The sequence below is a fragment of the Eptatretus burgeri genome, chromosome 9 (genome assembly GCF_056783735.1).
Source record: "Eptatretus burgeri isolate ZD-2024b chromosome 9, Ebu_testis_v1, whole genome shotgun sequence".
NCBI lineage: Eukaryota > Metazoa > Chordata > Myxini > Myxiniformes > Myxinidae > Eptatretus > Eptatretus burgeri.
Genome location: NC_140969.1, coordinates 101,226,193 through 101,238,883, shown reverse-complemented (window position 1 = coordinate 101,238,883; position 12,691 = coordinate 101,226,193). Strand labels below are relative to the sequence as shown.

The following is a 12,691-nucleotide window of genomic DNA, read 5'->3' as shown; positions in this document are numbered from 1 at the left end:
GCCGTTCTTCCCATACCTGCTGCATCAGCTCTCAAGTTGCCTATCTCACAACTTGGCTACTCCACATATGATCAGTTCGGGCAGGATCTCTGTCTTCCCACTTTCCTTACCTCTCCAACATTAACTTAGAGCTAAATCAAACCACTCAGATGCAGGGGGGTCATCGAGGTCCCGGGGCATCGGTTGCAATGGCATCTCATCAGTTACTTCTTCCTGAACGTGCACACCCTTTGAACGAGAGCAGCATAATTTAATTCCCAACAGTCCATCGTGGTATGCTCAAGACCTCTGCACGTTTGTGCTGGCATGGGAAGGGCTTCTCGCTCTGAGTATTGTCAGTGAGAATGTGAAAACCAATCCTCCCATATCATTAGAAAGCATGCTCAGCATTTTTACATGCAGTATGAGTTGGGGAAATAAAATTGCGTGTGAACTTTAATCACAATACCGCCATCAGCTTGAGTCCACCGTTCAGGTTAAGGCTGACCGCCATGACAAATCGACAGCTGTGTGGCCGTGCAAACATGTTTGCTCATCGGGGTTTAGTTTGAGGTGCTAAAGTATTTACTCTGGACTCGGGAGACTATTACATGACATAAGTAACACTCACACAAGTTCCACTTCGTTACACGCACCATTCATTATCTAACGCTATACGTTTCCACGCACAAGGCATGCCATGAGCGGTGAGCATTCACCCTGCAGCACCACGATGCTCACGGCATGCGATCACAGAGCAAACACACACACCCTGAGTCGACCCGTGACACCTCGCCATGACTTGCACGTGGAAACGCAGCATCGATGTTCATCGAAAATGTCACGCAATGCATCACCACCAATTACTGAGCAGTTGATACCATTCGGAGTGGACAATGGAGAGTGAGAGTGAAAGTGAGATGTCGAGAGACAGAGACAGAGATGTCGAGAGACAGAGAGACTGGCACGTTATTTGAGTAAAGAAATGACGCGGCTCAAAAAAGTTTTTAAAATGTTTTCATAGCGTTCACCGAGCACAAACAACACAACACGCGCATCTGTACACAATAAAGTCTGCAGACAATACACTAAAGAAAAGTCATCCTTCAAAATGTATAGCATTTCATTGTACTTGCTTCGCAAAAATCGACACAAAGTTTAATTCTTTCAGAGCGGGATTTTGACCGTCATGTGCACTAATACAACGAGAACGTTTTATATTATTTTTAGGCAACTGGTGTTCAGTCAAGGTAGAATTATCTAGCAGATGTAGTTGCAGATGAACATCAAGGTTGTGTTTTGGCTTGAGCCATAAATTAACACAAACGAGAGTAGTTAGAACTACAGAACATAAATACTTAACAACAGTCGTATATACGCTGTCGATGGTGGATCTATGGGAATGAACAAGTGCGCGTTGTCATAATAGTCGTGTATAGGGTCTCCAACGCTCCGCGGGTCTCCTTTTAACGTTAGACCTTTGGTTTTTCATTCTAGGGTAACGTATATAGGGAGCCCCAAAGTAGGAAATGAAAACACGCAAAACGATCTCATTGTACATTTGAATTACGCTCCTAGTAATTCATTCAATAATACGTGCACATTGTGTGTCACAATTGGTGCGCAAAATGGTGAGGACCACGCGTGGTGAGAAGGGTGGGTGCGGGAAGGCCCCCACCCCTCCAAAAAAACCCCCGACTGTCTGAAACTTAGGCACTTTCCAAATGTCGATGAAAATGAGCCAGAAATGTTCAATAACAGAGGTGGTTACACCTGCGTTTAGCGATATTATGTCACTTTCAAATGATGGGTGCTCCCTCCTCCCCCCACCTTGCCCCCCCCACTAATTTCGTCATTGACAGGAGTTTGATCTACCTGTCGTGTACTGAGGGTCAAACAAATCTGACTCGCATGGGTGTAGGAAAACGAATTTCCAATTGAAGTGGTGATCAATGTTCAAGCAGGAGCCGAATCTCCATCATTGATATGTACAGCAAAGAGCTCTCGCTGGAACTCGAGCTCCTACTCCTCCCTGAAGCTGTCCCCTTCTCATTGCACCAGATATTTGAGCTGTGTGTGTGTATGTGTGTGTGTGTAACATATATATATATATATATATATATATATATATATATATATATATATATATATATATATATATATATATATATATGTATACACACACGCAAACAAACACACTAAATTTTAAAGTGTCACAGCACGAGCTACAACTAAAGGCCAATTGAAAAGCATGCTTTGCTGTTCGACATTTTACCAAATATAGTTATATATGATGTAGACACATTACCGATAATTGAAACAGGAGTTGGATTTCAGACTGTAATGTTGCTAACCTTTAAGTTTGTTGCACGTATTACTATCAAGAAGATACTACAGCCTTGAGGAATCTCTTTCAACAAGCAAAACACCATGATGATCCAGGGATTCTGTTTACTACCAAATAAGAATATGACACTGATGACGTCACAATTTAAGTCCACTCCTGGTAGCTGCTTCTTGGTGTCGAGGGCTCAGTTATCTCAGAAAGTTTTTATACTTCATTCCTTGAACATAGGTATAGTTTTTTGATATATAGTTGAAGCATACTTTTCAATATATATATATATATAATTATATATATATATATATATATATATATATATATATATATATATATATATATATATATATATATATATTTGAAATGATTGAAAACTTACATCACAATGCCCCTTTAAATTCACATGCTTGGTGCAATAACATGTTCATCTTACAGAAACTTTGCTTTGTAGAAAGAAATTGTTTATAAGCGACACTACTTTGGGTGCGATGGCGGAGGCGAGACGTGGGTACCGCAATGACGATCTAGCGCCTTTTGTCCAAAACAAATTGAGGAGACTTTGCTTGAGGACTGCTTTTCAATATGACACGTTTTTCTAACATAGGTGCAGGACTGCGGTCACACGGCACACACTATTTGTGCCAACATTAATGTGTATTAACGAAACAATTAATTTAAGTGCCAATCTGTGGACGGAACATGTTTTTTTTCTCTGTTTTTTTTTAGGGAGCAAAACGAAGTGAAGCACGCATGGCTAACCAAGCAGCAGCAGCAGCAGCAGCAGCAGATGTACACGTCAACGGTGCAAGTAGATGTTGAACCCAGGACATTGTCAAACAGAGCGTCTCGCATTTTGCATACAAGATGCAAGACCAATATATTTCCTTTTTAGCCCAAGTAATGGTGATATTACCACCAAGTCTATTCTCCCTCCATGCCAAATCACTACAGTTCTTACCCAGAGCAAATAAGCCAAATTGTCTTGCCCATAAGGCAGGCAGGAAGGACAAACCAAGAATCAGATGCAGGTCTCTCAAACGAGTGACTAAATGCATTGACTTCTGAATAAACACAGTTTCTTATTACAGACATATAAACATCTCACCACTCACCCCATGAAAACATTACCTCAAAATGAACAATGAATATTAGACCATTGTATTGACTTACCCAATGACTTAGTTCCCGCAATTTAAATTCTTCTTCTTCCTCCACATCACTGCATTTGTTGTCACAGAAAATCTGACTGATCCCAAACCAGAAGCTACAGTGAGCCTGCACCAATGGAATATTCATTCCTTCATCGTTGCTGAGAATGTGGCAGCTCATCCCATTCCTTTGTGCTAGAACCTGGATACATGTATTATTTAACTCCCAATGTAATGGAACAACACCATCCAACAGCGAAATATCATTCAGTGCACAAACTTAATACACTTGGGCTGTCTATCATTTATGTGTTATCCTTTACTGCATTGCCATGGTGTCTTCGCAGAAATTTCTTCCCCCTAATTTATTTTTCTTTGCTTAAACCCCACCCAAGTCTCCCCCAGCTACATATTCCTTATGTCATCCCTGACCACAGTCCCAGTCACGGCCAATCATCAGCCAAGAACATCCAGGTACGCGGGAGCAGCTTGTGCCAAGCTCTGTAGCCTCGCATGCAAAGCCTTGATGGGTGTGCGTTGAAGCGGCTCACGCTGCCAGCATGCCAACATCAGATCGTAGACCTCGAGTGGGCAGGCACGTGGTCGCTCCAGGACCCGGCCCTGCGTGATGCAGTCAATTACCTAGGGTGGGAGCAGCACAAAGGCCCGGGCGACAGGATGCATTATCTGTAAGAAGTATTGCCCGAGGTCAGACTTATTCCTCAGAACAACAGTCCTGTGTTCCGAATTGGGTGGCGTTGATGGACACAGATAGCATGACGTGTAATAGGTCAGAGGAAGATCCCTGAAGTAACAAAATGGGCTTCAATTCCATGAATTTATTATGCTGGTGTCGCTATTCCAGGGATGTACAGCAGTTATGAGCAATTGAAGGTGATGATTGAACTACAGTTTGATTGTTCCAGTGTTTTGCATTTGGTATTATTTGGTGGAGATGAATTTTAACCATCATGTGTATGATTGGTTTATTGGCATAAATTTTGATTCGGACATTTTTTTTTTTAAAGTTCAGAAACAATCATTAAATACCACCTCAACCTTTCCTCCATTTGATACTCCACACTGTGCCTTTAAAGAAACAGGTAAAGTACATGAGAAAAGGGGAAATAATTATTGTGCTACAACATGTGAAAAAGCAATCGGGTTGCGATACACTTCACTCTCAGCTCACAGTTCCATCAAGGCTTCCAATAAAGGAAGGCTTTTCCGTAAATAACCTAGCTCTGTGGAACAAACATCAAAGTAAAAGAACAACAGTTTAAGAGGAAAGATTTGTGGGATACAAGAGATGGACATGAGAAATTGTGACTCTTTCAAAGTACTGGACCCTTTGTAAAGCGACTCTGGAGCAAGAGGTGCTGATGATTTGAAGATTGCTGGGTTAAGGAAGGAAATTGAGCAGCATGTTGCATTTACAAGGGGTTGAAGAGAAACACGGTGAGAGAGACAGAGAGAATGTTATATATATATATATATATATATATATATATATATATATATATATATATATATATATATATATATATATATATACATACATACATATACGGTATACATTCATATATGTGTGTGTATATATATATATATATATATATATATATGTATATATATATGTATATACACACACACACACACACACACACACACACACACACACACACACACACACACACACACACACACACACACACACACACACACACACCCACACACACACACACAGACACACACACGCAGTGCTTGTGTTGTGCTCTGTGTTGTCGCTGAACTACTCCCTCAAACTTTTGTGAAATTGTACCAAACTTCTGGGTTGCATCTGCCCCTCCCATTACATGTCTCAGGGTATTTTTTTTGATATTCTTTGAAAAAACTATTATTAAAAAAAAAAGTTAGAAATTTTTTTTTTTTTAACTTGAATCTTCAACTTCCATTGTTCATAAAAATGTAATATCACGAATATTAAAAATTGAATTGCAAAATGAAGGTTGGAATTCTGATTGGTGGAAATCATGACAACATGGCAACTCAGCACTTATACTCACTTAAAACAAGCCAGTCTCAATAGCGATGTGTGGTGAGGTGTTTTGAATTGCACAGTGGGAGCTGTTTTTAATAACGTGGCAGTGAGGTGTTTTAATAACATGGCAGTGAGGTGTTTTAATAACATGATAGTGAAGAGCTTTAATAACATGGCAGGGAGCTGTTTTTAATAATGTGGAAGTGAGGTGTTTTAATAACATGCCAGTGAGGTGTTTTAATAACATGGCAGTGAGGTTTTCCTAACAACATGGCAATGAGGTGTTTTTAATAACATGGCAGTGAGGTGTTTTAAATAACATGGCAGTCAGGTATTTTTAATAATGTGGCGGTGAGTTGTTTTTAATAACGTGGAAGTGAGGTGTTTTAATAACATGGCAGTGAGGTGTTTTTAATAACATGGCAGTGAGGTGTTTTTAATAATGTGGAAATGAGGTGTTTTAATAATATGGTAGCGAGGTGTTTTAAATAACATGGCAATGAGGTGTTTTCAACAACATGGCAATGAGGTGTTTCTAATCACGTGGAGGTGAGTTGTTTTTAATAAAGTGGCCGTGGGGTGTTTTAATAACATGGCAGTGGGGTATTTTTTTTAAATAATGGTGATGAGGAGTTTTAAATAACATGGCAGTGTGGTGTTTTTAGTAACGTGGCTTTGAGGTGTTTTTAATAACATGGCAGTGAGGGGTTTTAATAACATGGAGATGAGGTGTTTTAAATAACGTGGCAGTGAGGTGTTTTAAATAAAATGGCAGTGAGGTGTTTTTAATAACGTGGCTGTGAGGTGTTTTTAATAACATGGCAGTGAGGTGTTTTAATAACATGGCGATGAGGTGTTTTAAATAACGTGGCAGTGAGATGTTTTTATAACATGGAAGTGAGGTGTTTTTAATAAAATGGCGGTGAGATGTTTTTAATAACATGGCAGTGAGGTGTTTTTAATGACGTGGTGGTGAGGTATTTTTAATAACATGGCAGTGAGGTGTTTTTAATAGCATGGCAGTGAGGTGTTTTTAATGACATGGCGGTGAGGTGTTTTAATGACATGGCGGTGAGGTGTTTTTAATAACATGGCAGTGAGGTGTTTTTAATAATGTGGAAATGAGGTGTTTTTAATAATATGGTAGAGAGGTGTTTTAAATAACATGGAAATAAGGTGTTTTCAACAACATGGCAATGAGGTGTTTTTAATCACGTGGAGGTGAGTTGCTTTTAATAAAGTGGCAGTGGGGTGTTTTAATAACATGGCAGTGGGGTATTTTTTTTAAATAATGGTGATGAGGTGTTTTAAATAACATGGCAGTGAGGTGTTTTTAATAACGTGGCTTTGAGGTGTTTTTAATAACATGGCAGTGAGGGGTTTTAATAACATGGCGATGAGGTGTTTTAAATCACGTGGCAGTGAGATGTTTTTATAACATGGAAGTGAGGTGTTTTTAATAAAATGGCGGTGTGGTGTTTTTAATAACATGGCAGTGAGGTGTTTTTAATGATGTGGTGGTGAGGTCTTTTTAATAACATGGCAGTGAGGTGTTTTTAATAGCATGGCAGTGAGGTGTTTTTAATGACATGGCGGTGAGGTGTTTTTTAATAACATGGCAGTGAGGTGTTTTTAATAACATGGCAGTGAGGGGTTTTAATAACATGGCAGTGAGGGGTTTTAATAACATGGCGATGAGGTGTTTTAAATAACGTGGCAGTGAGATGTTTTTATAACATGGCAGTGAGGTGTTTTTAATAAAATGGCAGTGAGGTGTTTTTAATAACGTGGCTGTGAGGTGTTTTTAATAACATGGCAGTGAGGTGTTTTAATAACATGGCGATGAGGTGTTTTTAATAACATGGCAGTGAGGTGTTTTTAATAACGTGGCAGTGAGGTATTTTTAATAAAATGGCAATGAGGTGTTTTTAATAACGTGGAAGTGAGATGTTTTAATAACATGGCAGTGAGGTTTTTTTAATAACATGGTGGTGAGGTATTTTTAATATCATGGCAGTGAGGTGTTTTTAATAACATGGCAATGAGATGTTTTAAATGACGTGGCAGTGAGATGTTTTAATAACAGGGCAGTGAGGTGTATTTAATAACGTGGCAGGTAGGTGTTTTTAATAACATGGAATTGAGGTGTTTTAATAACATGGCGGTGAGGTGTTTTTAATAACATGGCGGTGAGGTGTTTTTAATAACATGTCGGTGAGGTGTTTTTAATAACATGGCGGTGAGGTGTTTTTAATAACATGGTGATTAGCTGTTTTTAATAACATGTCGGTGAGATGTTTTTAATAACATGGCAGTGAGGTTTTTTAATAACATGGCGGTGAGGTTTTTTAATAACATGGCGGTGAGGTGTTTTTAATAAAATGGCAATGAGGTGTTTTTAATAACATGGAAGTGAGATGTTTTAATGACATGGCAGTGAGGTTTTTTTAATAACATGGTGGTGAGGTATTTTTAATATCATGGCAGTGAGGTGTTTTTAATAACATGGCAATGAGATGTTTTAAATAACGTGGCAGTGAGATGTTTTAATAACAGGGCAGTGAGGTGTATTTAATAACGTGGCAGGTAGGTGTTTTTAATAACATGGCATTGAGGTGTTTTTAATAACATGGCGGTGAGGTGTTTTTAATAACATGGCGGTGAGGTGTTTTTAATAACATGTCGGTGAGGTGTTTTTAATAACATGGCGGTGAGGTGTTTTTAATAACATGGTGATTAGCTGTTTTTAATAACATGTCGGTGAGATGTTTTTAATAACATGGCAGTGAGGTTTTTTAATAACATGGCGGTGAGGTTTTTTAATAACATGGCGGTGAGGTTTTTTAATAACATGGCGGTGAGGTGTTTTTAATAACTTGACAGTGAGGTGTTTTTAATAATGTGGAAGTGAGGTATTTTTAATAACAGTGGTGAGGTATTTTTAATATCATGGCAGTGAGTTGTTTTTAATAACTTGGTGGTGAGGTGTTTTTAATAACTTGGCAGTGAGGTGTTTTTATGAACATGGCGGTGAGGTGTTTTTAATAACGTGGAAGTGAGGTATTTTTAATAACAGCGGTGAGGTATTTTTAATATCATGGCAGTGAGTTGTTTTTAATAACTTGGTAGTGAGGTGTTTTTAATAACTTGGCAGTGAGGTGATTTTATGAACATGGCAGTGAGGTGTTTTTAACAACATGGTGATGAGGTGTTTTTAATAAAATGGCAGTCGAGGATTAATGGGGTTCTGAGGAAACCATTCAAATGAATGGGGAAAGGGAAAAACTTTCTGACTTCAGCCCCAAAAGCCCAAAATAGGAGACTGATTTCCTCCCCCTCCCATACAAGCAAATGTAAAATTGAGACACTGATTGAAGCACTTCTTTCCCTTCATATTTTCATTCCATTCATATAGCGAACCAATGAATATTTGTCCATGTTCTACTTTGGGGAATAACATAATTTTCCTATTACATTCATCACCTTTATTCACTTTATCCCTCATTTGGTTTTGTAAAATGTAAATCCCTCATTCAGTTTTGTAAAATGGGGAAGTGTTTTTTCAGAGCACAGTCATGCCATGAAAATGAGGAGGTATTCTGTGCCCACGTATCTCATGGTTATATCTTAAATCATCAGAACACTAACAACAAAGTTTAGCTAAAAACAGCTTTTAAACGTAGGTTTTATCAAAACCATTCAAATCAAGATGTTTCATTTTCGTGTTAAAATAAGTCAGTTTGAAGGCAGCCAAGCGGCCTCATCCGAACCAAGCCAAAAAAATTCCGAAGTCATTTCCTATGTGGGAACACACCCTGGAAAAAAAACATTGTTGTGAAATCTCCCATTACGTCATCAAGTTGCTTATTTAAACCAACTTGTGTGCCGTTCGTGTTTTATGACGAAAATGGAGCATTCAGATTATTACTACAACCTTGCAGATCAATCGTTTTCACAAGATGACAGGTTAGATCTCAATCCAATTCATTATTTGTTGTTTAAAACAGGATTAAATCACCATACGACTAATAATTGTTGTCTTTTTTTTCTACCAGGTTGTCCCCAATAAGAATATCGTTCATAAATGATGTTGAAAATGAGTTATCTGAATTACACGACGAGTGGATAAAAATGAACGACTTTCTTAAGAACATTCAATCATTCAGAAGAGATTTGAATGATATTTTTCTTGAATAGCAAGAAGTCCTCTCACGTCCTTTGATCTCGAATGACTCGAGTCCAAGGTGAGAAATTATCACTTTGTCTCTGCCTCTGTGTGTGTGTGTATATGTGTGTGTGTGTGTGTGTGTGTGTGTGTGTGTGTGTGTGTGTGTGCATTTGTGTGTGTGTGGGTGTATATATGTGTGTATATGTGTATGTGTGTGCATGTATGTGTATGTGTGTGCATGCGTGTTTGTGTATATGTGTGTGTATATGTGTATGTGTATATGTGTATGTGTGTGCATGTGTGTATATGTGTGTGTGTGTATATGTGTATGTGTATATGTGTATATGTGTATGTGTGTGTGTGTGTCTCTGTGTCTCTCTGCGTGTCTCTCTCTCTCTCTCTCTCTCTCTCTCTCTCTCTCTCTCTCTCTCTCTCTCTCTCTCTCTCTCTCTCTCTCTCTCTCTCTCTCTCTCTCTCTCTCTCTCTCTCTCTGTTTGTCTCTGTTTGTCTCTGTCTCTATATCTGTCTCTCTATCTGTCTCTGTCTGTCTGTCTCTGTCTCTCTCTATCTGTCTCTCTCTGTCTTTCTATGTCTCTCTATCTGTCTCTCTCTATCTGTTTCTGTCTATCTGTCTGTCTCTCTCTATCTGTCTCTGTCTCCGTCTGTCTCTTTCTGTTCTCCTTAAACACAACCTTTTATTTGGCATGGTGGTAATTAATTTAAAAGCAATACCACAACTTGGTGGTAATTTTTGACTACTTGCTTTTTATTTTCAGCATTAAAACTGAATCATACATGGGTGGTGATGAATTTCGCAACCTTGAATGGGAAGATGTTGAAATTCCACGGGGTGATGATTCATTTCCAAGGAAGCCTGGTGTTGGCGCAGTGGTTAGGGCAGCAGCTTGGGATCCAAAAGGTCCTGAGTTCAAGCCCCGTTGGGCAACTGAATTAATACACCAGGGGGTTGACTCAGCCTGTCATCCTTCCGAGGTCGGCAAAATGAGTACCAGTGTACTGGGCCGGTGTATACCCCGGTTAAAATAGGTGTACCATATCCCTGTGTCGTAAGAGGCGACCAGGGTTGTGTCAGGAAGGGCATCCGGCGTAAAACCTGTGCCAAATCACTATGCGGATCATACGGTTGATCCGCTGTGGCGACCCCTAACGCGAGCAGCCGAAAGAAGAAGAAGAAGAAGAAGATGATTCATTTCCAAGTTGTTCCAGTTTAAATGCTCATCTGGATGAAATGGACACAAAACTCGATCTTCTGGAGGTAAATGTTTAATTTATTATTTTATTAATAACATAATATAATCATATTTATATACCCTAATTGTTCTTCACTCTTTGTTTTGAACAGAATATGTTGATTGAGTTTCAAAATCACAAGATATCTGAAGCAGACTGCTGGGAAAGATCGTTTATTCTCGCAACTGAATATTTACCCAAAGAAAAATGTTTAATATTTTCAATCTTGATTAATTATATTTGCTTTGCTTTCAACTATTTAATTCTTAATTATAAAAAAAGAATAAAGGAAATGCAAAGGAGGGGTAGGGGGGTGGGGTAGGTGCGCTCCCCCAACGACCCACCACCCCCCTCATCCCACCCCCCTCCCCTCCCCGTGTGTGTGGGGGGAAGGCTGGGGGGTGGGGTGGGATGAGGGAGGTGGTGGGTCAAAGGTGGGGGTGCACAGGGGGGTGGGGCTTGTGTGGGTGGGGCTTGTGTGGATGGGTGGGGCTTGTGTGGATGGGTGGGGCTTGTGTGGGTGGATGGAGCTTGTGTGGATGTGGTTTGTGTGGGTGGAGCAAAATTTTTTAAATGAAATAAACATGTTGTGTGTGGGAAACGAATTAACTAATCAATAATTATGTGGATATGATTGATGTGGATGTGGCTTATGTGGGTGGTGTTTGCGTGGGTGGAGCTTGTGTGGTTGGGGCTTGTGTGGATGTGGCTTTTGTGGGTGGGGCTTGTGTGGATGTGGCTTTTGTGAGTGGGGCTTTTGTGGGTCGGGTTTGAATGGGCGGGGCTTGTGTGGGTCGGGCTTATGTGGGCGGAGTCAAAAAGGGGCGGAGTTAAAAAGGGGTGGCGTCAAAAAAAAAAATTCTATTTATCTTGGACTTTTGTAATTCCTGTGAATAAAATGAACCTAAAATCTCTTCCCCTTCTAAATGATATACCTTATAAGTCCAAGGAACTGTATCGATTACATCAATGATTTTAAAAAGTTAATTTGTCCATCGCTTTGTATAACGTTTTTCAAAATGAGATTTCCACCTGTATATTCTTATGATGTCACCAACTTTGAACTTAGGCTTTCTGACATTAATCTCTTTCTCATATTCTAATTTTGTAAATGTTTATGATGGTTTAGTATTTGTTGAGGTGTGAATCGTATTATTATACTTATCTACAATATCCTGAAACAAAAAGATAACCATTGTTGAGAACCGAGTTGAGTGAATTTTTTATATAGTCTCTCTTTTAAAGTGCGATTGAATCGCTCAACAACAACCGCTTTTCCTTGATTGAAGGTGCTGTATAATATAATGTTGTTATTTTAAAGAAAATTCATAAATGTTTTGTTGTAGAACTCTGTACCCTCATCAGTCCACAATTTTTTAGGTTTTTGCTTACTTTTATTAAATATCTGTTGGAAGGCAAACATGAGTGTATTCCCGGTTTTGTTTTTCAAAGGGACAAATCACGCATATCTATTCCTCAAATCAATAACGGTTAAAGCATACTTGTACCCTTTATCATAATTGAGTTCAATTAAATCAGCGGAACAGATATAATCAACTTCCTTGGAATAAACCTTCCTTCTCTGAAACTTTGTGATTTTTATTGGTTTATGTAATTCATCAGCTAATTGCTCTTCAATCTTAATGACATCATGAGAGCACATACGTTTTTTGAATTTCCAAGCCCAAGTTTCAATTTAGCACTGATCATCTTCTTCACGATGAACCTATCAACTTTTTCTCTCAAGGTTGGATTTTGTATCGGAG

At 39.0% G+C, this 12,691-nt stretch overlaps 1 protein-coding gene across 2 annotated transcripts in view; it reads right to left on the bottom strand.

Annotated features, from left to right (window-relative positions):
- Positions 1-982: 982 nt before the first annotated feature.
- The window catches only part of LOC147020748 (BDNF/NT-3 growth factors receptor-like), a 576,920-nt gene continuing 565,211 nt past the window's right edge, over positions 983-12,691 (bottom strand). For both annotated transcript variants that reach the window (XM_085896363.1, XM_085896362.1), the window contains exon 18: positions 983-4,110. In XM_085896363.1, the coding sequence (XP_085752489.1) occupies positions 3,925-4,110 (186 nt within the window). In that variant the 3' untranslated portion in view covers positions 983-3,924. The remainder of the gene's footprint in view (positions 4,111-12,691) is intronic.